The sequence below is a fragment of the Equus caballus genome, chromosome 5 (genome assembly GCF_041296265.1).
Source record: "Equus caballus isolate H_3958 breed thoroughbred chromosome 5, TB-T2T, whole genome shotgun sequence".
Lineage (NCBI taxonomy): Eukaryota > Metazoa > Chordata > Mammalia > Perissodactyla > Equidae > Equus > Equus caballus.
In genome coordinates this window covers 71248614-71275764 of record NC_091688.1, presented here as the reverse complement: position 1 = coordinate 71275764, position 27151 = coordinate 71248614, and the positions used below count along the sequence as shown (strand labels likewise).

Sequence of the window (27151 nt, the reverse complement as noted above, 5' to 3'; positions counted from 1 at the left end):
GCCAAAACAAAAACTGAAGAAATATATTACTATTAAATAATTACTATTAATTATTATTAAAGAATAAAGGAATTAGCTCACCTATGTGATAAAATATTTATTTTATATACATACACACATATATATATATATACGTGAACACTCATGGTATTTGAGCCATGATAACTTGTTCAAACTGAAATATGTTATTAACTTCTGTTGAATTTAGTCATGTTCTTCGGAAGAAAAAAAAAACCAAAGCCATTCTGTCATATGATAAACCAGAAATTTTGAAAAGACATCTGAGGAAATTTGTTATACTTTGCAAATAGTCACACATGCAAAAATATAAAATATTATACCTCTTGCTCTTTAATTCTGAGAGACTGTCCAACATCTTGTAATTCCTTTTGTTCCTTTTGTAATTTTTCTTCCTTCTCAGCCAGGAGTTTCTCTTGCTGAATAGTTACTGTATTCTTCAGTTTCAATTTACCCATTAAAGTCTTCAGATCCCCTTGTAATTTCTTGATAATTTCATTTGCCTATAAAAGAGCTTCATATGTATATCTCTACATAATCCAGTGAAATATTAATATTCTATTAAATTTTTAAAAAACCAACCTACATGCCCAGAAACTGATGATTGGATAAAGATGTGGTATATATACACAATGGAATACTACTCAGCCATAAAAAAAGACAAAATTGGCCCATTCGCAGCAACGTGGATGGACCTCGAGGGTATTATGTTAAGTGAAATAAGCCAGTCAGAGAAAGATGAACTCTATATGACTCCACTCATAGGTGGAAGTTAGTGTATTGACAAGGAGATCTGATCGGTGGTTACCAGGGAAAAGGGGGGGTGGGGGGAGGGCACAAAGGGGGAAGTGGGGTACCCACAACATGACTAACAAAAATGTACAACTGAAATCTCACAAGGTTGTAATCTATCATAACATTAATAAAAAAAAAAAATGTGTTTTAAGATGAGGAAAGAAATATGTGCTAGTATTAAATAAAAGCTATCTAGAATTATACAAAAAAAAAAAAAACAAACCTTAAGAAGTTCAGCAGATAATGATTTTATTGTAGCTTCAAGTTTTCCTAGTTGTACCTGATTTTTCTCACCATTTTCTTCTAAAGCCACCTGATACATATTTTAAAAAACATGAATAATTATGTTCGTGTCTGTTTAGGAAAAAAACATCACTTGTAAATGTGATCATCAATTTGTTTACAAAATTTTAAAATAAACCTTTTGTTCCTGGATTGTATCAAATGCTTCCTTTGTTCTTAAAACAAGCTGGTCCTTATCCTTGATTTCTTGTTCTAAAACAGCCACTTTTGTTTGTAGCTGATTAATATGCTTTTCTTTTTCATGGCATTCAGCATCTAGTGTAGAATTCTCTCTTCGCAAAGAGAGGACTTCTTGCTTAGCCCGCTGAAGCTCCTAGAGAGAAAAAAAAATGATGCATTACGAAAAAGGGAAATTGGCTGGTCTCGATAATTAAGACGTTTAATACATAAAAAATGTCTTTAATAATTTTAAAGTTCTAGTACTGATATATTTTTAAAAGACATAAAGGTCTCTCTAAAGGTATATGTAAATTGTAGATTTGTAATATAATAATAAAAAACACTAAGATCTAATTCAACCACAAGGGAAAATAAAACACCCTGATTTATAAATAAATTACTATAACTTTTAAAAACTAGTAAGAATTTTCTGATGTCTTGAAATTCACAGTTTTAAAAAATCACTTAGATAGTAAATGCTCACTGTAACAGAATTTCAAAATACATAAAATAAATAAAAAACTCTATCGTTCTACCATCTAAGCAGTGGTTCTCAATCTTGTCTGTATATTGAAATCACCTGGGAAGCTTAACAACTACTGACGCCTGGTACCACCCCCAAGAGATTCTGATTTAGAGAGTGTGCGTTAGGGCCTGGGCACTTGTACCTTAAAGAGCTCCCAAACTGATTCTAAGAGTAGCCAAGGGTGAGAGCCATGACCTAGAGATAACATTTTTCTCTGTTGCTTATATATACAGATTTATTTTTTAAAAAGGGCTCATAGTGTGTAGTTTTATAATCTATCTTCTTCAGGTATTACAAATATCTTTCCATGTCAACAAACACATTAACATTTCTGGATTTCCTTTTGGTTTGTTCTTTAAAACAAACACAGCGAAAAATAATTGCTCATTAAAAATAGATTCTTTAAAAATCTAGAATAAATCACTTCCCAATCATCTAATACCAACCCAAATGTTGCTGGTATACAAAGCCTAATATATAGTATTCCTAGATAATTTTCATTTTTAACAAAAACCTTATAAAATAATTTTATAGCATGATACCACAGTGGTTTTAGAAGCACAGACTTTGATATCAGATACACTTGATTATATAAAAGTCAACATAATGAAGCACTCTGTTTACACACTGGCCAGTTTCAGGGCTAAGATAGAAGAAATCATATAGCATTATAATGAACCAATGTACTGTGAAGACTGAAATGTTTTACTAACTGGCATGAAAGGTGAAGAGGGCAGGGAGGACGAACTGTAGACACCTACTGTTGGGACAGAACACTACCAAGATTGGAACATAAAATTGGTCATGCTTTAGAGTGTCTCATAACACACTGGTGAAGAGAGTTGGAAGTCCTGTGAGCTAGAATAACACTGGTGATCTTTGTATCTAAATATGATAGACTTAATAAAATCTACATATGTTTTCTGATAATTCATATAACAATAATGTATAATAATACTAGGAAGGATTCTATCATCAATGCCAAAGCATCATCAAATGTGCCACTATAGCAAGAATTTTAAAACTTCTCTGTTGCCTGAAAGAACTAGATAATACTAAAGACAGCCAAATAATAAAGGGTTCCAATCCTCGCTCTTCCACTTATTAGCTATATGACTTTGGGCAAGTTACTTAACTTCTGTCTCTTAGTTTCATCATCTGTAAAATGGGGATAATAATAGTACCTACTTTAAAAGAACTGTTACAAGACTTAAATGAATTACTATATGTAAAGCACTTAAAACAGTGCCTATCACATAGCAAGTGCTCAGCAAGCATTAGCTATCATCATTACTATTATCATTATTATTATTACTAGACACTAAACTTCATATAGTTGTTAGATATGTTGAGTAGGCTGAGAGAAAGAACCAACCCTGTCAACACTGAGTACCCTGAGCTGTGACATTGTGCTGATATTAAGGGTACACTGAAAACTCTGAGGGCTGTGCCAATGAGCTGTTCCTCAAAACCCTAATTAAAAACATCCAAGTTTACCTCAGTTCAGTTCTGAATTAGCCCTTTTCATCAGATTTTAGATTCTCAATTTTTTTTGCATTGTCTGACTTGATTGTGCTAACACTGTAAGAGGCTCTTGCAGAACACCCAGAGGAACACCACCCATCCAAGTAATAAAGCAATCAAATTAAAATCAAATTACCAAATTAAAATGGTTCTTTTAAACTGGGGGGAAAAAACCAAATCCCACATTCAATACCTCTTCAACACCAGATAGTTTTGCTTTAAGTTCTCTGATGGTGGAGTCTCCTTTATACTTCCTTTCGGTTAGGTCTTTATTAGCTGCTTCCAACTCAGACAATCTGCTCTGCAACTGCTGGATGTTCCGCTGGTGGAGCATTTCTAAATCTTTCTTCTGTTGTTCATGCTGCTGTTGGTACTGAACCTGTGCCTATTATATAATAAGAATATATTACCAAAATTCAAATAAAAAACAGAAATACAAATATGAGAAGATTTGAAGAAAAAACAATCTAATTATTCTCCTTTATAAGATGTCTGTTTTGAAGAGGATCTATTTTCAATTATTTCAACTACTCAAACAGTTCAATTCAACTATTTCAATTATGAAATAGTTCAATTTTATTTCAGCTATTTCCATAATTGAAATTGAAGAATTCAACTGAATTAAAGGAGAAAGTAAGGTGAACAAAGGCAAGTTTATTTACCACTATGATCTTATTCATAATTTCTGTTTCTGCTAAATCCACATATGTTTAGAAGCAATGGTCTTTAAGTTAAGGCAAGAATGAGGCATGATTAAGTAAAAAGCAAACTGCAAAACAGTATATATAGTGTGAACCTATTTGTGCAAAAAAAAAAAATGAGTGAGTACATAAGGAAATTTCAGTATTTGCTTTACACACCATTATATTGTTTGTTTTTTACAACCAATTTATATGTTTTATAATTAAAATAACACAAACTTGTAAAATCAGCAAGGTATTGTTCATTAGTTCCGTCTTACATTTAGTAGTTACACTTTACCAACAAAAAAATTTGAACATGGTTGTAACTATGTAATCTCTGGTGCCTGTTGGAAACATACCACAAACCCATCCTAACAATTTCTGTTGATGAACACTACCAAATCCTAAATACCTCTGAAAAATATTCTTCTGATTATGAAAGTTATACATGCTCTTAAAGGCAAAGAAAGAAATCACAACCAATAATTTCATCCAGGAAGTCACTCTAAATATTTAGGAATATTCTTTTCGTCATTTATATATTTAAATTGACGTCATCCACACACATACAATATATTTAAATTTAACAAATTAAGATCAAGCTATTTATACAACTTAATCACGCTTTTTATTCCCTTAGCATTTGCACCTTCTCACATCATTAAAAACTCTTTGTAAACACTTTCATAGTTGCACAACATTCCATCCCATAGCTATACCACAATTCATTTAACCCTTGCCCTACTATGGAGTTTCCAATTTTTCACAATTACAAATAAAACTATGATTAATATTTTTGTACAGAGACATACATCCAAAATTCAGATTATTTCCTTATGATCAATTATAGGTCAAAGAATATACACAAATATAAAGCTTGATACAAGTTCCAAAACTACATTCCAGAAAAGTTGTAACCATTCAAAGATTTCTTCAAGTGCAGGGGAATGTCTTTCTCATAAAATACTTTGAGAATTTTACATTACTACTTTAATAATTCCCTCATTTTTGGAAAACTGGAAGAGGGAGGAGAAGGGAGCAAAAGAGATAAAATAAGTAAGAATCTATATAAATATAAACTGAAAAGGCAATCTTGGAAAAAGCACTGAAGCAGCAATCAAGAAAAAAAAAGGAGCATACTGGTAAACATGCTAACTGTGTCTAAGAGAGTAATCAAACAGACTAGAGGCAACTGAGGCCAAAGGCAGTAAAAATAAAGAACTGGTTTTGGGGCTGGCCCAGTGGCGCAGCAGTTAGGTTCACACGTTCCACTTCTTGGAGGCCCAGGGTTTGCTGGTTTGGATCCCAGGTGCGGACATAGCACCGCTTGGCAAAAGCCATGCTGGGGTAGGCGTCCCACATATAAAAGTAGAGGAAGATGGGCATAGATGTTAGCTCAGGGCCAGTCTTCCTCAGCAAAAAGAGGAGGATTGGCAGTAGTTAGCTCAGGGCTAACCTTCCTCAAAAACAAAAAGAACTGGTTTTATCTCAGTGATCATGCGAATTGTGAAGTTTTTGTTTTAAAAAAAATGAAAGTATAAGGCATAAGATTACATACAACGTTTACATTTTCTATTTGTTCATTTCAGATGATTCTGATGTGCACTAAAGTTTTAAAATCACTGCCCTCGAGAATATCTATCAGCAGCAAGAGAAGAGTTGCCTGGTTTTAAAGTCTCTAAGGACTGATTCACAACCCTATTCGAAAATGCAGTAAGGAAAAAAGAATTCTTCAGTCACTTTTGAGCTATGAACAAATGCACTTATGATGAAACTTTTAGAACTTAACTTGTTTGAAAATAGAGTCAAAAATAATTTAGTAAACAACAGATATTAATTGAAATAGTGAGAAAAACAGTGTAGAACTAATTAATAAAATGAAAAACTAATTCTTCAAAAATACTAAAAAAAAGACAAACCATCCTGTCTCATTAAAAAAACAAATTAAGAACATAAAAGAAATAACATGAAGATTTTAAAAATCATAAGACAATATGTATGATATTGTACTAATACATTTAAACACATAGATGAAATACATGTTTTTTCAGGAAATAAAAATTTTAAAAACTAACTCAAGAAAAAATAGAAAATCCAAACAGACCAATAATCATGAAGGAAATGGAAAAAGAACCTAAAGATAAATGCCTCAAAAGGGCACCAAACCAAAGGGCCAGCCTGGTGGCATAGCGGTTAAATTCGCGTGCTCCACTTCAGTGGCCCAGGGTTCACCAGTTCGGATCCTAGGCATGGACCTAACCACCACTCATCAAGCCATGTTGTGGGAGGCGTCTCACATATAAAGTAGAGGAAGATGGGCACAGATATTAGCTCAGGGCCAATCTTCCTCAGCACAAAGAAGAGGATTGGCAGCAGATGTTAGCTCAGGGCTAATCTTTCTCAAAAAGAAAAGGCACCAGATCCAAATGATAAAAGGCTAATTCTATCAGGCCTTCAAGGAACAGATAATTCCTTGTTATCTGACTGTTCTACAGCATAAAGAAAACTAGAAAATGTTCTCACTCATTATATGACGCTAGCATAATTCTAATACCATAGTCTATACCCCATAATTTTAACAGGCAGACTAAGATAGAGTTCAGGGAAAGGGTAATTTCAGACCAATTTCAGCTATGAATATAAATACAAATATCCTAAATTAAATATTAACAAATTGATCCAACACTTTAATTAAAATCTCTTTGACTAAGTATTATACTATGAATTCAAAGATGGTTCCACACTTGGAAATCTATTATCATCATTTATTACATTATCAGATTAAGTGAAAAAAATGTTATGATTATTTGATTAGATTCTCAAAACTCAATTTATCTGACTTAGCACTCTTTGCATTAAAACTCCTAGGAAACCAGGAAAAGAAGAAAACTTTCTCAAATGTAGAGCAAATATCATACCTAATGGTGAAATATTTCAGTTATTTACCAAAAAAGACTGGAACAAGATAAAGATTCCATTATTATTCAGCACTTTTCTATACAAGAAAAAAAAAGGGACATAAATCTTAGGAAGAGACAAATTACCATTTTTATATAGTTTTTATATCCACCTGGAAAACCTAAGAGAATCAACTCCAAAACTATTAGAATATGTATATTATGCAAATATGTGAATGTAATTTAGAATTAATGGGTACCATATTAATACACATTAGCAATAAACAATTAGAAAATATCACAGTGGTGGAGTGTAGATGGTCCCATTTATAGAGCAGAAACCTTTCCAGGCAAAAAGTTAACAAGAAATGTAAGAGAAAAAATGAAAGGAGAAAAGGAAGAAAATAAAGAGCCTGTTTTAAACAAATAAGACTTGAATAAACAAACCAAGAGATAGTTCTACTAGGGAAGAAAATTCCAGACATATCAGATCTTCCCAACAGTCCAGAAATAAGCCCAAATACATAAAGGAATTCAGTGTATGTTAAAGGTTGTATTTCAAATCACTGGGGAAATATGGTATTGGAACAACTCACTGACTCTACGTCAAAAAAATACTTCATACACTCCACAAAAATATATTCCAAAAAGATTAAAGAGTTAAATACAAGAAAACTATAAAAGTATTAGAAGAAAATATTGGAGAATATCTTTCATAACCTTGGGGTGAAACATGAAATGAAGCCTTAAACCATAAAGGGAGAGATTGACAGATTTAATGAAATTCAAATAAAAAGAACTGTATTTGGCAAAAGATACCCGTAAATGGCAAATGATAGGCCAGGAAAAAATGTTTATAATCTACATAACAGATAAAGGTAAAATATCCTTACTTCATACCATTAAGAAATGAAAGCACAAGCCACAGACAGAAAATATTCACAACGCATATATCTGACACAGGACTCATGTCCAGAACAAAGAATTCCTACAAATCACTAAGAAAAATACTAATAGCCCAATTTAAAAACAGGCTAAAGACTCAAACAGGCACTTCACAATAGAAGATCCAAGTGATCAATATGCATATGAAAAAGTGTTCATTATTATGAGGTCTAATTACACACCCACAGAACAGCAGTATAAACTGGCATGTCCACTTTGGAAAACTGGTAGTTTCTACCAAGTTAAACCTAAGTCTACACTAGAACCTAGTCATTCCAATCCTAAATATAAATACCCAAGGAAAATTAGTGCATCTGTTCACAAAAAGACATGCACAAGAATGTTCACAGCAGTTTAATTAATAATAGCAAATTATCAGAAACAATCCAAATGTCTATCAACAGGAAAATAGATAAATTATGGCATATTCACACAAGAGAATACTACATAACAATAAAAAGAAACACACAAGAACATAACTGAATCTCAGAGATGATATGCTGAGTGAAGGAAGCCATACACAAGTAAGTACATACTGCATCACTTATATGAAATTCAAGAACAGACAAAATTAGTCAATGACGACAGAAGTTGGAAGAGTGATGACCTCCTATGGGAGTATGATACAGACTGGGAAGGCACCCAAGGGAACCTAGAGGGGGTTGGTACAATTTTCTGAATCTTTATTTGGGTGGAAGTTACACATAAAAATATCATCAAGCTGCACCCTTAACAGCAAACATCTAGTAAAGTGCATTAAAAACAAAAATGAAATTAAATATTAAAAACAAAAATGAAATTAAATATTAAAGAAGCTGTAATATAAAAGTTAAAAAATAAATCCACACTACAAAGAAAATGATAGTCACATAGATAAAATAAGCACAAGATATTAAAAAGTAAACCCCAGAAGAAAACAAAATGGCCAAAAGTCATACGAAAAAATGTTTATCTTTGTCGAAAATCTAAGAAATATAAATTAAATACTACCATAACACTCATCAGGTGGCAAATATTAAGAAGGTTAATAATAATAGAGTGTGAGGAAATAAGTATGGTCAAACACTATTTTTGGGCTTCCATTTGGTACAAGCTTTTTGGGTGGCAAATTTGCAATATTAATTAATATTTTATAGGAGTATATTGCAATCTCACTTCTAGGAACAAAAAATGTTCACTGGAGTATTACTTGTAATAACGAAATTTTTGAAGCATTTAAATGTCTACCAGTTGGGTAAGTAGTTAAATAATTTATGCTATGTTCAGATAATGAATACTATGCAACCACTAAAAAGGAATATCTGATTTGATAAAGAATATCTATGATGTCATGTTAGGTGAAACAAAAATTACAATCAATATACGCAGTAGGGCTTCATTAGCATAGAACAAAAACAAAGCCCACTATGTGTGCACATACATATATATCAGTAATTATATATAATGTACATATTCCTAAATTTATAAATATAAGCAAATATTTATAAATTTATAAATATTTTTTACATATACAGAGAAAGTCTGGAAAAACACGTCAAAATGTTCACAGATTATCTCTGGGTATTAAGACTGAAGGAGAGACAATTTTCATATACTTCTGTAATGTTTGAAAACTTTAAAGCAAGCATATATTACTTTTATAATTAACGAAACGACTAACAGTAATAACAAAATATTTTTCTAGTTTCTTTTAAGGTTCATACCTGTAAGGCTTTTTCCTTCTCATTTGTCAGTTCCTGAGAATGCTTATTTGACAATGCTGTTGTGTGCGATGCCCATTCATTCCGTAACTTATCTAATTCTTGGATTTTTTCTGATAATGTCTGTATTAGAGTTCAATACAAAACATTAACACAGTTTTCTGAATAAGTTATTAGACTAGAACATGGCAATATTTACAAGGATATTAAAGAAAATGGTATCACAGCTTTTCAAGACAAACTCAAAGCCTTTTCCTACACAGATTTTTTGAATTTGAGGAAATCAAGATTAGAATAAAAGCAATTTTAGAGCTAAAACGGCCCATAGGTCAACCTTAATTATCTTTAATCTTCTAGTCAAATCTGGCTCTGCACCACCCAATCCTCTCCTCAGGCATTAAGAAATACAGCAACCCAGGGTAGAGCAAGTTAGTCACAAGGAGTAGTTCACTTAAACACAAAAACATAATAACATATGTTCCCAAGATGGGCCACCTTGTGCAGGACAGTTTTCTACCTGAAGCCATGAAGCTTATTAGATATACTTTCCTCCTCAATTTCAAGGACTAGGGGCAAGGAGGTAGCAGCTATGACTGAAACCATGACAGGCCTATTAGAGGAATTAATTCTAAACATAACAAAAGGAAGAAAGGGAAACGTTTAGAAGACAGGAACTGAAAAGCTATTTGAGACAAGAGGAATGAGGTGAACAAAAGAAGAGCAGAGAACATGTGACAGATACTATACACTATCTTATTTAATGAAGACTTGAAGGGAATGTGTTTTTACTGAGGATAACAAATGTTTACATGGAATAAAATATCAGAGAGGAAGCACAAGATTAAGATAATTAACTGGTAGGAAAAGGATGACAAAAAAAAGAGGGAATTCAATGGTAGCATGTTTGAAAAAAAAATGTACAAAAGCCTCGATTTGATTCAAGAAGCAATTCAGAGCCAATATTTGGATGACTTACAAAGACAAAATGAAATTTCAATTACCTTTTGTGTGAAATTCAGTTGCCTAGTAACATCCTCTAGTGATTGTGCCAATGATAGTTTTTCTTCCTATTTATAAAAATAATAAAATTACACAGATCACAATTTAATTTTATCATCTGTAGCTGTGCTCCTCAAAGTGTAGCAACAGTATAGGATCAGAATCCCCCTGGGAGTTTGTTAGAAATGCAGACTCTCAGGCTCTACCTCAGATCTTCTGAGTTAGAATCTACATGAATACTATCCCTAGAAGATTTGAGTACCATTAAATTTTGAGATGCACTGGTCCATAGCATTTGACTAAAGAGAATCTCTGAAAACTCTTAAGGGGCATCCCAATGTTGTTTCCTTGTGCTATACATCTTATATAGTTATAGAGTACTTTGTAATTTAAGACACTTTCAGATATTTTATCTCATTTAAGATAGGCTAGATATGGTAGATATTTCCACACTTAGCTACCAGCTGATGAAACCATGACATCAAGAGTTTAAGTAACCTGCCCAAAGCCACACGAAGTAAGTAAATACCCTGGGACCTAAGTTTTCTCAATTTCTGGTCCAGTTCTATCCTTGTTGTACCTTGACTAAATGAGAAACAATAAAATAAAATAAATTCATTACATGCTATAAAAACTTGCTGGACATCTTTAAAAAACTTTCTGCAGAAAACAAAAACTAATGGCAATATAGCTCTTCAGTGATTTATCAGAAACTTTTGGTACTTATTTTAGAAGAATAACTTAAATTTAAATCTTACCTTGCTACATTTCAAACAGCCTGCTAGAAACTTCTTTATTTCCACATCATTTCCAGGTAAAACTTTCAGTGAGAGGTGTGTAAGATGTTTAAAAGGATTTGTCTCTACCACATTTAAAAAGGCAGGTGAGTTATCCAAAATAGCAGCTGGAGAAACTAACTGTAGCAAAAACCTTTGAAGAGAAAGTGTTTATTATAACACATTTATGAGATAGTGAAACTCTCTCCCATTGAATGATGAGCTCCATTGAATCATCAATGATAAAAGGATCAGGAAAGAGGACATATTAGAATCATAGAGGGGCTGGCCTGGTGGCGCAGCAGTTAAGTTCACACATTCTGCTTCGGCAGCCCAGGGTTCACCAGTTTGAAAGTTTGGAACCTGGGTGTGGACCTACATGCCACTTGGCAAGCCATGCTGTGGCAGGTGTCCCATATATAAAGCAGAGGAAGATGGGCACGGATGTTAGCTCACGGCCAGTCTTGCTCAGCAAAAAGAGGAGGTTTGGCAGCAGATGTTACCTCAGGGCTAATCTTCCTCAAAAAAAAAAAAAAGAATCAGACAGGCCAATATGAAAGGACTCCCAATGTAAAACTGGATATATTGATGTAAATAGGAAAAAATGAATAAATTGGGCGAGAAAAAGAATTGATTGAAATATAGTGAATATATAAATGTTCAGGAGTATAGAATAAGAGACAGATGAGGAGAGAGAGAAAGCAAAAAACTAAAAATAAAAACAAACCAAAAACTTATTGAAACCACAAAAGCATCTAGAGTAACAACTCCGTACTCTGAAAACTGACAATTTAAAAGTAAAAATTAAACATTTATCCTTTTCTCTATGAATTATCAGATAATCAAATAGCCCTAATTGATGAGCAAAGTTCTTCTTTATAGAATTATGCCTAATAAATACAGAATGATAGAATTAGAAAAGCATAATTTTGTAAGTTCTTAATGAAATTATTGATTCAAACAACAACCATCAATTGAAACTGATACATTAAAGGTTGGTGAAATTTACAATGAAAGGATCAGGTGTTAGAGCCACATGAATATGAATATACACACAAAAAACGTTATTCTTCCTTTCTTCCGAGTTCACTATAAAAACATTTACTTGATGCTGTTAAATATTTCAGGTAATTTTAATTGCTTTGCCAAGACATGAAAATTAAGGGGTAAATATTTCTGATTTTAATGATTCCTTAAAATTTGAGATTTAATGGAGCCCTAATCTCAGTTTTTAAAATAGACAGGAATACTTATAATACATAGAAAATACTTCGCCATCAACTTGTCTTACAAAGAACAGTTCGTCCTGAGAGGAGTTTAATGATGTAGTGCTCTCATGAGGCTTACCTTGGAACTTCTTTGGTATGTTCTTGAGTACATTGCTGAAGGAGATCTATAAATTTTTGTGGGAAAGCTAAGAAGTCTACCAGAAGACCTTGCTGGAATTTTAAACTATACAGAAGACAGGAAAAGAGATTTTTTAAAAATTTAATTACATCTTTAATAATAATTATCAACCTGAAAGATTTTTTTTATTTACTAAACACCCATTATAAAAAAGAACTAAGCTAGGCAGCTTTGATTTTTATAAAATTTATTCAATGGGAGAGAAAAAGTCAATAAATTTAGCTAAAGTTCCAAATTTCTGAGCTGTTTTAAGCAGAACTCTGATAATCTATGAAATAATTATTTTCAAAAACATCCTGAATAATTAGAGTATAAATAGTCCAGTGTTCCCCAAATACAGAAATGTTCCTAATATGTATGTGTTGCAAAGAGAATAGTACCACTACATTCATAAAACTTAACTTACTTATTCCTAGATTAAATACAGGATCAGAAAAATAAATTTAGTTACCTCTGAAAATCCTCCTCAGATATAACAAGGTTATACAGAAAAAATGGATCAGTATCATCAGTCAGACGGATAACTAAATCCTAAAAGAAAAATTTTAATATTTTCAGTAGATCTGGCTTTTAGAGTAATTTCTTCCTTCTTCGAAGTGAAATTATCCAATAACATCAATGTATCACTGTTATACTTCAGACGGCTTTGTTTTCTCCTGCCACTGGGCTTTCATTAGTCTTTAAAGACGTACAATCTTAAACAAGGGCAGATATTCTGCTCTTTGAGAGCCACAGAGGGGTCTATAAAAGTTAATTAAACGCTAGGAGTTGAAAGTTTAGGAATATTACCCTATCAGAGGCTTAGGAAAATTCAGACCCAGCCCTTGCTGCACTACGATACCATGACAAAGATATTCTTTACCACTGACCACAGCATATTCAATTACATTTTCAGTTTCCCTCAAGTTAACTGTCTCATATTTCAAAAGTGGCAAATACATGAGCAGAAGACAAACCATCATGCACCCTAGAAAAGAAAGAAGCATTTCTCTCTCAGGCAGAGGACAGGGGTATCAGGTGACATGTTGCCAGGGCTTCTTCCTAAGAGCCTATTCTCTCCTACTCCAGGTGGTCACTGACGTGGAACCCCATCTGTTTTCAGTTTCAAATGAAGCGAATACCTTTCATAAAGACCACTTTCCAGGTAGTTAAATTTACAGCATAGTAAATCATCACAGCAGCTAAAGCTGACAGAAAAGTACAGAGAAATCACATCCTTCAGAGAACACTGGTGTTAAGCCACAGCACAAGATGATGGAGGACTAATAAAGAAACAGGCATTCCAGTTAAGAACACGCTTCCACCTTGAAACAAAATCTACTCGTGGTTACTGGGGAACTGCTAGAGTCCTAGACAAATCTAAATGACTCACAAGGAGAGCTAGAAAATGAAGAGGTACAGCAGGCATATGGAATGACATGTAAGAAGTACAGTATATAATCTCTACCCTGGAAAGTTAGCAATCTAGGTATTTCAGAACACCCTGTTCTTAAAGCAGCTTCTATTTAAGCACTTCTTGAAATCTACCACAAGATGCTATAAAAAACTGAAGCCGCTACTACTACTACTAGATCCCTGAATACGTTTAGGGAAAGCTACGACACAGAGAAAACAGATGCTGTATTTCTTAGCTGTCTATTCTATATCCCCATCTCTGTTAATGACTCATACTTCTGAAGATCATATAGGACTGACGCTCTAAATACCTCTCTTCAAAAGACAAAATAAAAGTTCAAGAATATCTCCCTGCAGTGCTTCAATTCATTCCATTCTCACATTTACACCATGAAATGCCAATTCTATAGAGTAGCAATATATATTTTACCAACTTACGAATGCATTGGGCAAACCTAAGGAGACTGTTTCCCCAACCCTCAATTCTTCCCCTATACTTTAGAAATATATGGTAGAATAATCTCTTAGTTGTCTCGGTAGATTCTACCACCCCAGATTTGCAAGTTACAAAATGGCCCCAAATTAAAAAGCAAAACGGGTATAACAAAAGATCTCACATTCTTAAAGAATAAAAATAATTATCTATAATGTATAGAAATCATATTTCAAAAACAAAATAAATACCAACCTTTCTGTGAACTGGATTAGAAACTGATTGTAGTTCAACGCTCACTCTAACACTTACTCTCCTGTATAGAAAGATACACCCAACGGTCAATAACATTCACATGAAATGAGTTATCACTGTCATTTGTATTAGCTGCAGTTTTGGGTCTTGAGCTACAAGATATTCCACAGGTGTTCCCTAACTTACAAACATGTTTAGAAAGCACACTGGATTCGAAGTTTAAGTGCTTGTTCTTCCACTAGCAAGTGATCAAGTTTTTAACCTGAGGCTCAATTTTTCTCTCCTGTACAATGGGGTTATTGTGAGGACTAAATGATATAAATGATGTGGAATGCCTAGTGCTGCCCTGATTCTAAAGTAGCATCTATTAAAAGACAATCCATCACTTTAATAACAACTTTTCACATTAAAAAAATTACCAATTCAAATGATCAAATTGATGTATGAGAGATTCCATTTGAAAAACTTAAAGTGTCAAGTAATTTAAGTAAAAACTTAAAATGTGCTAAATACACTCCCTATGCAATACATCCACAGAACTACTGTCAACAAGTTTATTATCATCTATCCAATCCTAGAGTAACTCCAAACCCTAAAAGGAAGAAACCATAGCTTTCCATATTCTATCTGCATCATAGAGAACCCAGTATTGGACAGAGGAATATAAATAAAGGTGCTCATAGGGTCCAGCGCGTGGTTGAGTGGTTAAGTTCACACACTCCGCTTCGGCGGCCCAGGCTTTCGCCAGTTCAGATCCCGGGTGAGGACCTAGCACTGCTCATCAGGCCATGCTGAGGCGGCACCCCAGATATAAATAGAGGAAGAGTGGTAAACATGTTAGCTCAGGGCCTGTCTTTAAAATAACTTAAATTAAATTAAAATAAAGGTATCCATAAACATTAATCAAATTAAGCAAAAATGTTTAAATAATTCAGGAAATAAAGGGAAAAACTGGTGAAAAGACATCTCTGTAGAAGTGGTTCTCAAACTATCCTACTAGAATTAAATACCAATGGTGTTTCCCTGATGTACAGAGAAAGAAAGCAAACTCACAAATAGAATTTATTCAATTTTAAGTTATTCTTCTAAAGATGTGTTTTAAATCTTTCCCACATTCTACTACTTATCCACTGCAGAAGTAAAAAGTATAGACATAGCAACTGAGTGTTGATGGAAAAAACTTGGTAATAGTTGACCAAGGCTAGATTCAACTGTTTGAATTTTTTTATGCTCTGACCTGCAATTTTATACTGGTTTAAAACATATGATTTTAGTTAAATTTCCTATTGAACATATGATTAGATGCTAAATCTTAGTTCATACGATGAGGTTACCATAACTCGTATTAGTTATCTGAAAATGAACAAGCAACACTAGTGAAGACCGCAAAGATAGGACGAATTATCTTTGAAACAAGAGAATTTGGGGCTGGCTCCACGGCATAGTGGTTCAGTTCAGTGTGCTCTGCTTTGGCAGCCCAGGTTCATGGGCTCAGATCCCAGACACAGACCTACATCCCACTCGTCAGCCATGCTGAGGCGGTGACCCACATATAGAGTGGAGGAAGACTGGCACAGATGTTAGCTCGGGCTAATCTTCCTCAAGCCAAAAAAAAAAAGAGAGAAAGATTAGCAACAGATGTTAGCTCAGGGCTAATCTTCCTCAGAAAAAACAAAACGAAACAAGAGAATTTGTTTCTAATTTTCTAGTATCTAGAGCAATCTTTGCGAAACAGATTAGATTCCTACTCCAATTCCACTTAAATTAAGTGTTCTTGGGGGTAAAAACTTCCAATTTCCTAATTTCAATTGAGTTAGGTTTGTGAGGGCCTTCTCAGGCCTGTAATGTCATTATGTTTGGTTTTCATCTTTTGGAAGTTTTTTCTAGTACATACTGCCATAGTGGTATGACACTGCAGTTGATGACTAATTTTTTATGGTGATCTACACATTTAACAGTCCTGTCATATTTGACAAATTTGTAAAAAAAAAAAAAAAATCAAGATGTATCCATTTAATAAAGTGTTCTTTATATAATACTGGATGTTACATTAATATGATAATTTTATAATCATATTAATGATGTTGTTACAGTATTCCAAATGCCTATACACATTAGGTGTTGGAAGAACAAAGGAGGAGAGGCCCATAGATTAAAACTATCCTCCATGTTTACTTCAAACACTGCCCCCTGGAAATATCTTGCAGAAAAATCTGAGCTTTCATAGGACATACTATCTGAAACCACAAATCTTATTTTCTCCATTGTAATGGTTAATGTCATAGGAACAATATAAAACAAATCAATAAAAACCCAAAAAATGCTATTTCTCAAAATAACTGTCACACTCTGAATGTATAAATCTACATAACATCCTTCCTGTAAGTTAGATTTGGCATTAGCAGAACTGGATTCTAGCCCACCTCTGCCACCTAGTAGCTATAACCTTAAACTCAATTCAAACAAATCAAAGCTACTCTAAGCCAGGTACCGTGCTGGGTGCTAGGGATACAAACAGAAATAAACATGCTCTATGTCCTTACATTGAGATCAGATTAAATGACTTTACCTCAGATTTGCTTCTGATTATATTTTAGGCCTTCAAGAGAGGGCAGGGAAGGGTTACTAACACTTCCTGAGTATCTGAGTACCTGGCAGGCACTTTACACACATCTTATTTAACGACACTAATCTTGTTAAGTAAATATTATCTCTCTGGTACAAGGGAAGAATCTGAGACACACAGAGTTACAAACTTGGTTAAGGTCACACTGCAGAGCCCAAATTAGAACTGAGATTTTTCACTTACAGCATGCTATTTAATAAATGACAAGTGGCAATTTCAACTTGGGCAACTCTGAAAAGGTTCTTATAGTGAAGGGATTTAAAATAGACCTTGAAGGCTAGGAAAGCAAAAGAATTTGAGACAGAGGGAAGAGAAGGAGTAAAGGTATTGTATTCAGAGAGTATCAGGTACATTCACAGGATAACAGGTAGTCTTGTGACTAATATATTGGGGAGAGGAGGGAGGTTAGGAAACAAAAACGAAAAAGCAGATTGGTGTCACAACATGACTCGAAAATTTTGCAAGACTTTCTTCTAGACAGAGTTCAGTCTTCAACTGAATTTCTTTCTTTTCTAGGACTTTAGTACATTTATATTACTTCATGAATTCATCACACTTTAATAATAGCTAATGTTTAGTGAATGCTTATTATGCTCCAGGCACTGTGCTAAGCACTTTATGTGTATTAAATCATTTCATGCTCATAATAATCCCATGAGGCAAGTACTTCTATTATCATCAGTTTAAAGAGGAGGCATAGAGAAGTAAAAAAAATTGTACAAAATCAGTCAATAATCGGCAGAAGTGAGATTTAAACTCAGACAATCTAGCTCCAGAGCCTGAACTCTTATCTTAACTTCTGCTATGCTGCCCCTCCAAGGAAAATCTTTTTGTGTTTCCTATTAAAGTGTGAGATCCGTGAAGGCCAGAATGAAAATTTTTTGGGTGGAGGAGGGAAGGAGCTTTATATTCTCAGCACCTAGGACAGTTCCTGGTACATAGTGGGCATTCATACTATTTGTTGAGCTCAACTGGCCTTGAATACTTAACTGAAGAATCTAGATTGTTTTTCCTATAGATCAGGGGGGTCTGCACACTTTTTCTAAAGGGCCAGATAGGAAATATCTTAGGCTCTGCAGGTCATAAGGTCTCTGTCATAATTACTCACCTCTGCCCTTGCAGCACAAAAGCAGCCATAGACAATTGTTAAACTAATAAGAATGGCTGTGTTCCAATAAAACTTTATTTACAAAAACAGGCAGTATGCCTTCTGGCCTATGGGCTCTAGTTTGCTGACCCCTGCTAGAGGTGATAGGAATATATGAAAGGTTTCTAAAAAGGAGTAGTGAAAAGGTTGAATTGTGTTTTAAGCAGATAACTGTGATGACAATGTAATGAGATGGAGAAGAGCTAGGAGTTTCAATATTGGAATGAGAAATTTTGCACCCCTCCTTCTTTATTTTGGCCAGGAAGATTGTCCCTGAGCTAACAACCTGTGCCAGTCTTCCTCTGTCTTACTTGGAAGGCCACCACAGAATGCTTGACAATTGGCGTTAGGTCTGCCGCTGGGATCCGAACTGGCGAAGCAGGACCACTGAAGCAGAGCGCGTGAGCTCAGCCACTACACCAGCGGGCTGGCCCTTCCCCCTTTCTTGTATCTTTCTATAATCATTCTAGAACAATGCTGTCCAAAACAAATACAATGGCGGCCACAAATATGACCCAAGTATAAAGTTTGGTCTTTTTTTTTTGAGGAAGATTAGCCCTGAGCTAACATCCACTGCCAATCCTCCTCTTTTAGCTGAGGAAGATTGGCCCTGAGCTAACATCTGTGCCCATCTTCCTCTACTTTATATGTGGGATACCTACCACAGCATGGCTTGCCAAGTGGGTGCCATGGCTGCACCTGGGATCCGAACCAGTGAACCCTGGGCCACCGAAGCAGAACATGAGCACTTAACCGCTGCGCCACTGGCAGCCCCACCATGTATATAGATTTGAATTTTCCAGAAGCCACATTAAAAAAATTAGAACATGTAAATTAACTTTAGTATTTTATTTCACCCAACATATCCAAAACATTGTCATCTTGACATATAATCAATATAAAAATTATTGAGATATTTTACATTCCTTTTTTTCATAGTAGGTCTCCAAAATCCAGTGTGCATGTTACTCTTACGGCACATCAGTTCAGATTAGCTCCATTTCAAATATTCAATAACCATATATGGCTCCCATATTGGGCGGCAAAAAAAGAATGACCAACTGAAATAACCTACAGGTCTCCATATGCGGCTGCTGGTTCTGGTACCCTCTCCGTGCCTGGTTTGCCAATGGCTTTTGGACCTAATTCTGAACTATACGCTAGTTTCACAATACAGGCAACTCAGTAAGTCAGTCTTCATTTTTTATATGTCACTTACCACACTGTTTCGTTTTCATGTACATTTTCACACTTGACCCTCATAACAAATCATGTGGGCAGTAGGCATGTTATATCAGTTTCACAAATGAGGCAACTTAAGGGTCAGAGAAGTTCAGAGACAGCTAATGAGCGGTGAAACTAAGACCAAATTGAAATCTCTTGACTTCTAGTCAATCTCTCTACTTAAGCCCCAATACCACCACCTCCTCAGTGAAACTGCTAATTTTGCATTTATCTGTGAGACTGGCCTTTATTTCCTGCCCCGCGGGACCGTAAACTCCACGAAGACAAGAACTGTTTTTGCTGACCACTGTATCCCCAGTGCCCAGCAAGGTGTTTTGCAAGTTAGCAATATTTGTTGAATAAATAAATGAATGAATAAAAGCTCTGGTTTTCCCCTATTGTTTTCGGTCGACTAAATGTAATTTATTTTATTTAGTAACTATTGAGAAGAGGCAATACACCATGAAATTGAATTTTTTTTTTAAGCTGAAGCTTAAATTTACTTCCAATATAATTCAAAGGAGAGCGAAAAAAAGGCTGAGAGCCAAGGCCTGAGCTCCGGAGCCGGCGCTGCCGTGAAGTCGCTGTGAGCCCTGGCGGACATTATTTAACTTCTCTGGACCAGAGTTCTTATCCGCCAGGAGACAGTAGGGCTATAATCTCCACGATTCCGTTCAGATGTAAGATTGTTTGATATTAACTTGACGCGGGTCGGCTTCCCATTTCCTCACGCCCTTTTTTCGTGCCTTCAGCAACGGTCGCCCCGGGGAGAGCGGTGACCATTAGGTTCCAGCCGGGTCCCTCTCCGCGTCCGGGGAGGCCGGCCGGACACCCAGCCGCAGGCCAGAGCCGCCATCTTTCCCCCTTGGCCCGACCCCAACCGCCACCCGCCGGCACCCGGTAACGCGGACCTCACCTCTCCTCGCAGTCTTTGCATTTCACCTGCAGCGGGACTAGTTCCTGGAACAGAACCTGGCTCATGGTGGCCCGCTCCCCCAGCCGGTGTACGGAAAAGTCCACAGGCCCGGCCCGCGGTTCTCGCCTGAAAGGCGTCCGGGGCTTGCTGAAGTTTGAGTTTGGCGCTCGGCTTCCGCGGAGGAGGCGGGGAAAGAGAAGCGGTGGGAAGACGGGGGAGGTTTGGACCTCGCCAGCCACCATCCGTTTCTTCCGGTTTTGTGCAGGATGAGACGATAGTTCCGGGTATTAACCTACGTGGCGGGACTCGAGGCAGCCATATTTGTTAAGGGAAGAGAACTCGAGGGAAGCTGACAACTTTTCCTCTGTTCGCCCGATGCTTGCAACACCCGAAGCGAGTCCTGACTTATGGCGGCTTCTGCGCCGACGCCGCACGCGACTGGCTTTCCAGCTGAGGGTCGATGCGGTTACTATGTGGAAAAGAAGAAGCGGTTCTGCAGGATGGTGGTGGCAGCAGGGAAGAGGTTCTGTGGTGAACACGCTGGAGCCGCGGAGGTCTGGTATCGCCCTACCCTCTCGAGAGTCAGAAATAAGTTTCCTGGTCCCGTACCTCCCCTCTCTGACGGATTTCTGCTTCTGTCCCCTGATTTTTTAGCTTTTCCTTTCATCAACGCAGTCCTGCCCTTCCTGGGGAGCGATGATGAACCCTAGAGAAGTGCAGTGTTTTCTTTTACTAAGTAAAGCGACAGCAGTGACCTGCTTATCTTGGTCCTAACTCATGGCAATGCCGGATTTTAGTTTCGCTCTAAACTACAGCTTCTTACACTCCGCCCATTCTCCGCCTTCCTGATGGGAAGTGGTAGTTTAGGAAGAATAGTCATCAAAGATCCCAAGGCTTCACTAATTGTGTTCTAATTGTTTCGTGAATGGTAATCATTTCTCATGAATGCAGTTGAGAGAAACTTTTTTAAGATTTATTTAGACGTACAATCTTTTGAAAGCGACTTACAACTACTTTGCTGGAAAGGAGAAGGGAAGATTTAAAAACGTAAGAAATGACTCTCCTTTTAAAATTGAGAACAGAAAACGTACAATTTTGTTCGATGACACAGTTATACATGTAATTGTACTGTCAAAGAATATATATTTTTGTATATGTCTATTTTGGGGATATATATGATAAAAAAATAAAAATAACAAGGGGAGCAGAATGCTTATAGAAAAGGAGCATGTCTAATACATTTTGGAAAGCTTAAGCCAAATAGGCAAGCATCTGGTTTCATGCCTTCTGACTGGGCAGTATTATTCATGCGTTCTGAATGAAGAGTATTGCTATTTTTCCATGTTCGTCAGATAGCTTATCCTTCTAGGTAATATCCAGTACAGATCAGCCCAGAGTTCCTTCATTTGCTACTGTCCATCATAGCCATAGCTCTACTTCCTATTTTATTTGACTGATATTTGCCTAGAGTAAAGGATGCTGAAACAGGCATATTCTTGTTGTGGAATGTGGGAGACTTGTGACTCATGGTGAGAACTCTCTGAAGTACACTCACAGTTGTGTCAGCTGGTTTTAAGGGGACCGGAAACATCCCTTGATTGAAGAAGGGGATTTATGATAGGAGAATGATTTTGTTCCCATTGTGTTATAAGATCTTAGACTGCACCTTAACCAGACATCTGGAAGGTGACTGCGGATGGTGACAGTAGTAGAATATGAATAGATCTTTACAAGCTGATTGATATTCTTGGAGAGGAATGACATGTTGTTCTTAGTCCCTTGAAGGAATACTGCAACATGCCAACTGGAAACACTTCACACAACTACAATTTGGTTTTCAATTGTGGGCATCCTACTGAGTCTGTAATTTATGATATAATTAAGTGTTATGTTTCCATTCCTTTTTTGTGTGTCGTATATAGCTGAGACCACTCGTACTCATTTTTACCCAGTGGTTCTCAACTGGGGGGTGATTTTTACCCCCAGGAAACACTTGGCAATGTCTAAGACATTTTGGTTTTCATAACTGAGGAGTGTTCCTGGCATCTAGTGTGTAGAGGCCAGAGATGCTGCTAACCCTCCTGCAATACACAGAACTGTTCCCCACAAAAAAGAATTATCTGGCCAGAGTATCAGTAGTTCCAGGGTTGAGAAACCCTGTTTCTAAACCCAAATAATAAATTTTAAGAGTGTTTTTTCCCCTCACTCTATGGTTAGACTTTGGGGGATTAGAATAGAGTCTTCTCTTTCACCCAGGTTAGATTTTAAAGTCAGCAAATGAAGAATAATGTATGGTGTTTTCAAAAACACTGCAAAATCTCTTAGCTTTCCCATGAAATTCAGTGTATATAGTTTCATGGGTATGCTAGGAGGCAGATCAGAACCGAAATAAACTGAAAAAAGAGTTGTTAATAACACTGAATACTTGGCGTTTACTATATGGCCAGCTCTGTGCTCTTAGCTCACTTAATTTTCACAAACCTTAGGAGGTAAGACATACTGTTCTCATTTCAGCTGAGACATAAGCCTACCTCAGGTCATAGAGTTAGAAGCTGATAGAGAGAGCTGGGAATCATACCTAGGCCATCTGGCTGACCTGTGTATGTGTGTATGTGTATGACCTAGATATGACCTTAACTATTATACTATCCTGTTAGATACAGATTCATATGAATGTTGGGTAGAATTGCCAGCACTATTAATTTTCCTTTTTCTGTTAGTGTGTATAGTTAAATCCATATAGCTTAGAAACGAACAGGATGTAATTCTGCTATACTGAAAAGTTGCAAAGCCTGTAGAATATGACCACATACCAAATAGTTAAAATGCCATATTTTATTGTCTCTGAGACACGTTTTTCCCCACATTTTAACATCTCTGAAATCAGAGTGCACCTTAAAATCAGTGATATGTCATTATGTAAATTGACAGCATTTTTTCTTTCTTAGTGATGCCTAAAATAGTGCATGTTACAGTCAATGCTATCAGAGATTAAAAATTCCATATTTAGGCCTTTTCTGTAACCTGTTTGAAGCTATAGACCTTTGTTGTCCAAAGCAGTATTTGCTCATATATTCGTAAACCAGCTACATTGGAGATTTTTGTTCTTAAACTCTATGACCTGATTTTGCCGATGTTTTATTAATGTCTTCTTAAGATTTCCTTACTTTGTTTTGGCAATGCATAAGCACACTGAAGTTATATCTAATATCTAAGCAAAAAACTTGATATTTTATTTAAATAATTATATCCTTTTTCTTTATTAGGAAGAAAATGCTCGGAAAAGAATCCTCTGTCCTTTAGATCCAAAACAGTAAGTATGGGTCAGATAAGGGTTTTTCTGTGCTGGAAACAGTAATTGTCACAAGTCTCATTTTAAATAATTTTCTCCTTGAATTTAGCACAGTATATGAAGATCAACTAGCAAAGCATTTGAAAAAATGTAACTCAAGAGAGAAGCCAAAACCTGTAAGTGTTTGATGAGTAAAAGTGAATGGTGATATGTGTAGAATGTAATGTTTATATATACTTAGTAGATTTCAAATGTAGATATTTAACAAGGCTCTTGCCTCAGAAGGCTTGAGTATGGTAAATGCATTTGAGTGTACATAGGACATCAGACTGTGAACCCATTTATAGTCTTAATTCAGGTAATAGAATTTTATGGAACAAGAGTGTTGTTCAGAGAATGCTTTCATACCTTATTTATTCAAAAATATTTACTTAGTGCCTACTAAATTTATTTCAATAAAATACGATCCCAGCCTTCAAGGATCTTATTTGAGTTGGTAAGTAAATTTGTAAATAATGAGTATTATTTAATAAGGTCAATGAAAGAAGAAAGTACACATGTGTTACAAACACATGTTATGTAAAAGTTACAATTAAATCCAGGGAGTCAACAAAGGCTTCCCAGAGGGAATAAGGCTTGAGCTGAGTCTTGATTTGGCAAAGAAAAGGAAGAAGAGTCCTAGGCAGAATGAACTAAATGTGCAAAAACAGAAACTGAAACTACTTGAGGCTTTCAAGGAACTTGAGCTCTATTCTGAAAGATAAGGGAGAACCACTGGAAAATTGTAAGCTAGGGAATAGTGTGGTCAAATTTACCTCTTAGAAAACTTTCTCTTAGAGCAGTGTGGGAGGATGGCTTAGAATCAGGAGGCCTAGTTAGGGAGCTATTGCTGAATTCCGGATGGAACGTGATAAAAGCCTGAATTAGAGAGGATGGGGCTGGCCCGGTGGCGCAGCGGTTAAGTGCTCACATTCCCCTTTGGCGGCCCGGAGTTCACTGGTTCGGATCCTGGATGCGGACATGGCACTTCTTGGCAAGCCATGCTGTGGTAGGCGTCCCACATGTAAAGTAGAGGAAGATGGGCACGGATGTTAGCTCAGGGCCAGCCTTCCTCAGCAAAAAGAGGAGGATTGGTAGCAGATGTTAGCTCAGGGCTAATCTTCCTCAAAAAGAAAAAAAAAAGAGGATGGCGAGGGTGGGGATAAATGCGAGATTTATTTAGATAGCCAAATCAATGAAACTTGGCAACTGATTGGAAATTCGGAATTGGATATATGAGTCTGAAACTCAGTAGAGAGGTGGGGCCAGTAATCAAGATTTGGAAGTCAACTACATACAGGTCATAGGGGCAGCTTTGGACTTTTAAGTTACCCAGAGTAAGAGATTAGAGGGGGAAAAAGAAACTTGTTTATCCAATAGATATTAATTAACGACTTATGCCAGATGTTGTACCAAGCACCCTGCCTAGGAGAACATTACAATCTAGCAAGAGAGACAGAAAATGCAATATTACGTGTGTTAAAATTGTATTAGTACACAGGACTATGGAAGAATAAAGGAGGAGAGCCTAACCCTCTTTTGAAAGAATATAGGGGGTTAGAAGGATGGGGAGGCTTCTCTGAAGGAGTATCATGAGACCTAAAGGTCTAAGGAGAATCAGCCAGATGAGGAAGAAAACATGTGTGAGGGCCTAGAAGTGGGAGAGTAGATAGCTTTGTGTGAGACTGGGGATTTCACGTGACTGGAGTATAGAGTACAAGGGGAGAGCTGAGTAGAAGATGAGAGGTAGCCAGGAGGTAGAGCATGAGACCAAGGACAGAATTCAAGGTGACCTTGACATTAAAGGATGAGCTACTAACAGGAACCATAGAAAAATATTAGGAAGGGGTAGCTGGAGAGGTAGGAAAGAGAAAAACCAGAGAAGCATGGTATATCAGAAGCCAGGGGAAGGAGAATTTCAAAAGGAAAATAGTGTTCAACACTGTCTGACACCACAGAGGAATCAAGTAAGGTAAAGACAGAAAAGAATCCATTGGTTTGGCCACATGGTGATTGTTAAAGATCAAAGACTTCAGCAAAATGCATATTTAATAGAGTGGAGTGGGCAGAAATCAGATTGGAATGATATGTGAGTAAATGGAAGATAAAGCAGTAGAAAGCACAAACATAGACTATTCTTCAAGAAACTGGGCTATGGGTGGAACTTGATAGGCAGAATGTCAGTCAGAGAGGAAGGGAGGCTAGAGGGAGTGTGTTTTAAAATGGGAGAAAATTTAGTTTTATTTATATACTAAGAGTAATAAACCAGTAGAGAGGAAGAAATTAGAAATAGAAGAGGGCATCATTGATGGTGTGAGGCTCTCCAGAAAGCAGCCAGAGATAGGGAACAATAGGGAGAAAAATAGCTCTTCCACTGAGATAAATGGCAGGGAGTAAAAGATGGATCTCAGTTCAGGCAAATTTGAGCTGACAGAAGGATTTAATTGAGAAGGTTGTCATTCGATAACTACACTTTTCTTGTTGAAGAGACAAGGTGATTGAAGGAGATGATGGTGCAGTAGGAGATTGAGGAGAGAGGTAAAAGTTTAGAATTAGGGTTATGAAGAGTAATTGCTAGGCGTCTTTGAGAGTCAGACCAAGGATACAGATGTTGAATTTGAACTGGCAGCAGTCCAAATGACTGGGTGGTTTTACTTCAGCAGTGTTCAGGCCAGATGTTGAGAGTTAAAAGTCATATTAGTGCAGGCTTTAGGTTTTGTAAGGGTGGGTGACAGAAGAACCAGATTGGGGAAGATAATGATGATGATGATACTGGGTATCCAGAGTGGATGGCATGAAAGGGAAGCCAGAAATTAGCTGAGAAAAAGTAAATAGAGGCCTTGAAAAGATGAAGAATATAATTAGCAGCAAGGGAACCTCTTTACTTTGTGCTAGCATAGTACAAAGTTATGGTCAGAGAGTGGGCTAATGGAGTTTAAGATTTCAGAGGTTAAATGGTTCACAGGAATGCCACAGTCTAGAGGGCCCATGGAAGTAGTTTGCTGAGGTGGAGCGAAGGTCATTAGAGTTAAGAAGGTCAAACAGAACTATTATGTTGGGTGGCTTGAAAACCTGGTCTTATTGACTGGACC

General features: G+C 36.3%; 2 protein-coding genes across 4 annotated transcripts in view; one reads left to right on the top strand and one right to left on the bottom strand.

Annotated features, from left to right (window-relative positions):
• The window catches only part of SASS6 (SAS-6 centriolar assembly protein), a 44062-nt gene extending 23073 nt beyond the window's left edge, over nt 1–20989 (bottom strand). The window contains exons 1-11 of the mRNA XM_001488828.5: nt 20729–20989; nt 14816–14876; nt 13184–13263; nt 12673–12777; nt 11308–11479; nt 10552–10617; nt 9554–9673; nt 3519–3710; nt 1235–1429; nt 1037–1126; nt 342–521 (exon numbers count right to left, since the gene is read on the bottom strand). Of these exons, the coding sequence (XP_001488878.2) occupies nt 342–521; nt 1037–1126; nt 1235–1429; nt 3519–3710; nt 9554–9673; nt 10552–10617; nt 11308–11479; nt 12673–12777; nt 13184–13263; nt 14816–14876; nt 20729–20970 (1503 nt within the window). The 5' untranslated portion in view covers nt 20971–20989. The remainder of the gene's footprint in view (nt 1–341; nt 522–1036; nt 1127–1234; nt 1430–3518; nt 3711–9553; nt 9674–10551; nt 10618–11307; nt 11480–12672; nt 12778–13183; nt 13264–14815; nt 14877–20728) is intronic.
• A 56-nt stretch (nt 20990–21045) lies between these two features.
• The window catches only part of TRMT13 (tRNA methyltransferase 13 homolog), a 32862-nt gene continuing 26756 nt past the window's right edge, over nt 21046–27151 (top strand). For 2 of the 3 annotated variants that reach the window (XR_011439330.1, XM_070268677.1), the window contains exons 1-3: nt 21136–21282; nt 23995–24041; nt 24130–24196. Coding sequence is in view for 2 of the 3 variants with exons in the window: in XM_070268677.1 (XP_070124778.1) it covers nt 21136–21282; nt 23995–24041; nt 24130–24196 (261 nt within the window). In the remaining variant the exon portion in view is untranslated. Of the gene's footprint in view, nt 21283–23994; nt 24042–24129; nt 24197–27151 lie in introns of all 3 variants that reach the window. The other variant, XM_001488789.5, reaches the window with a different exon arrangement.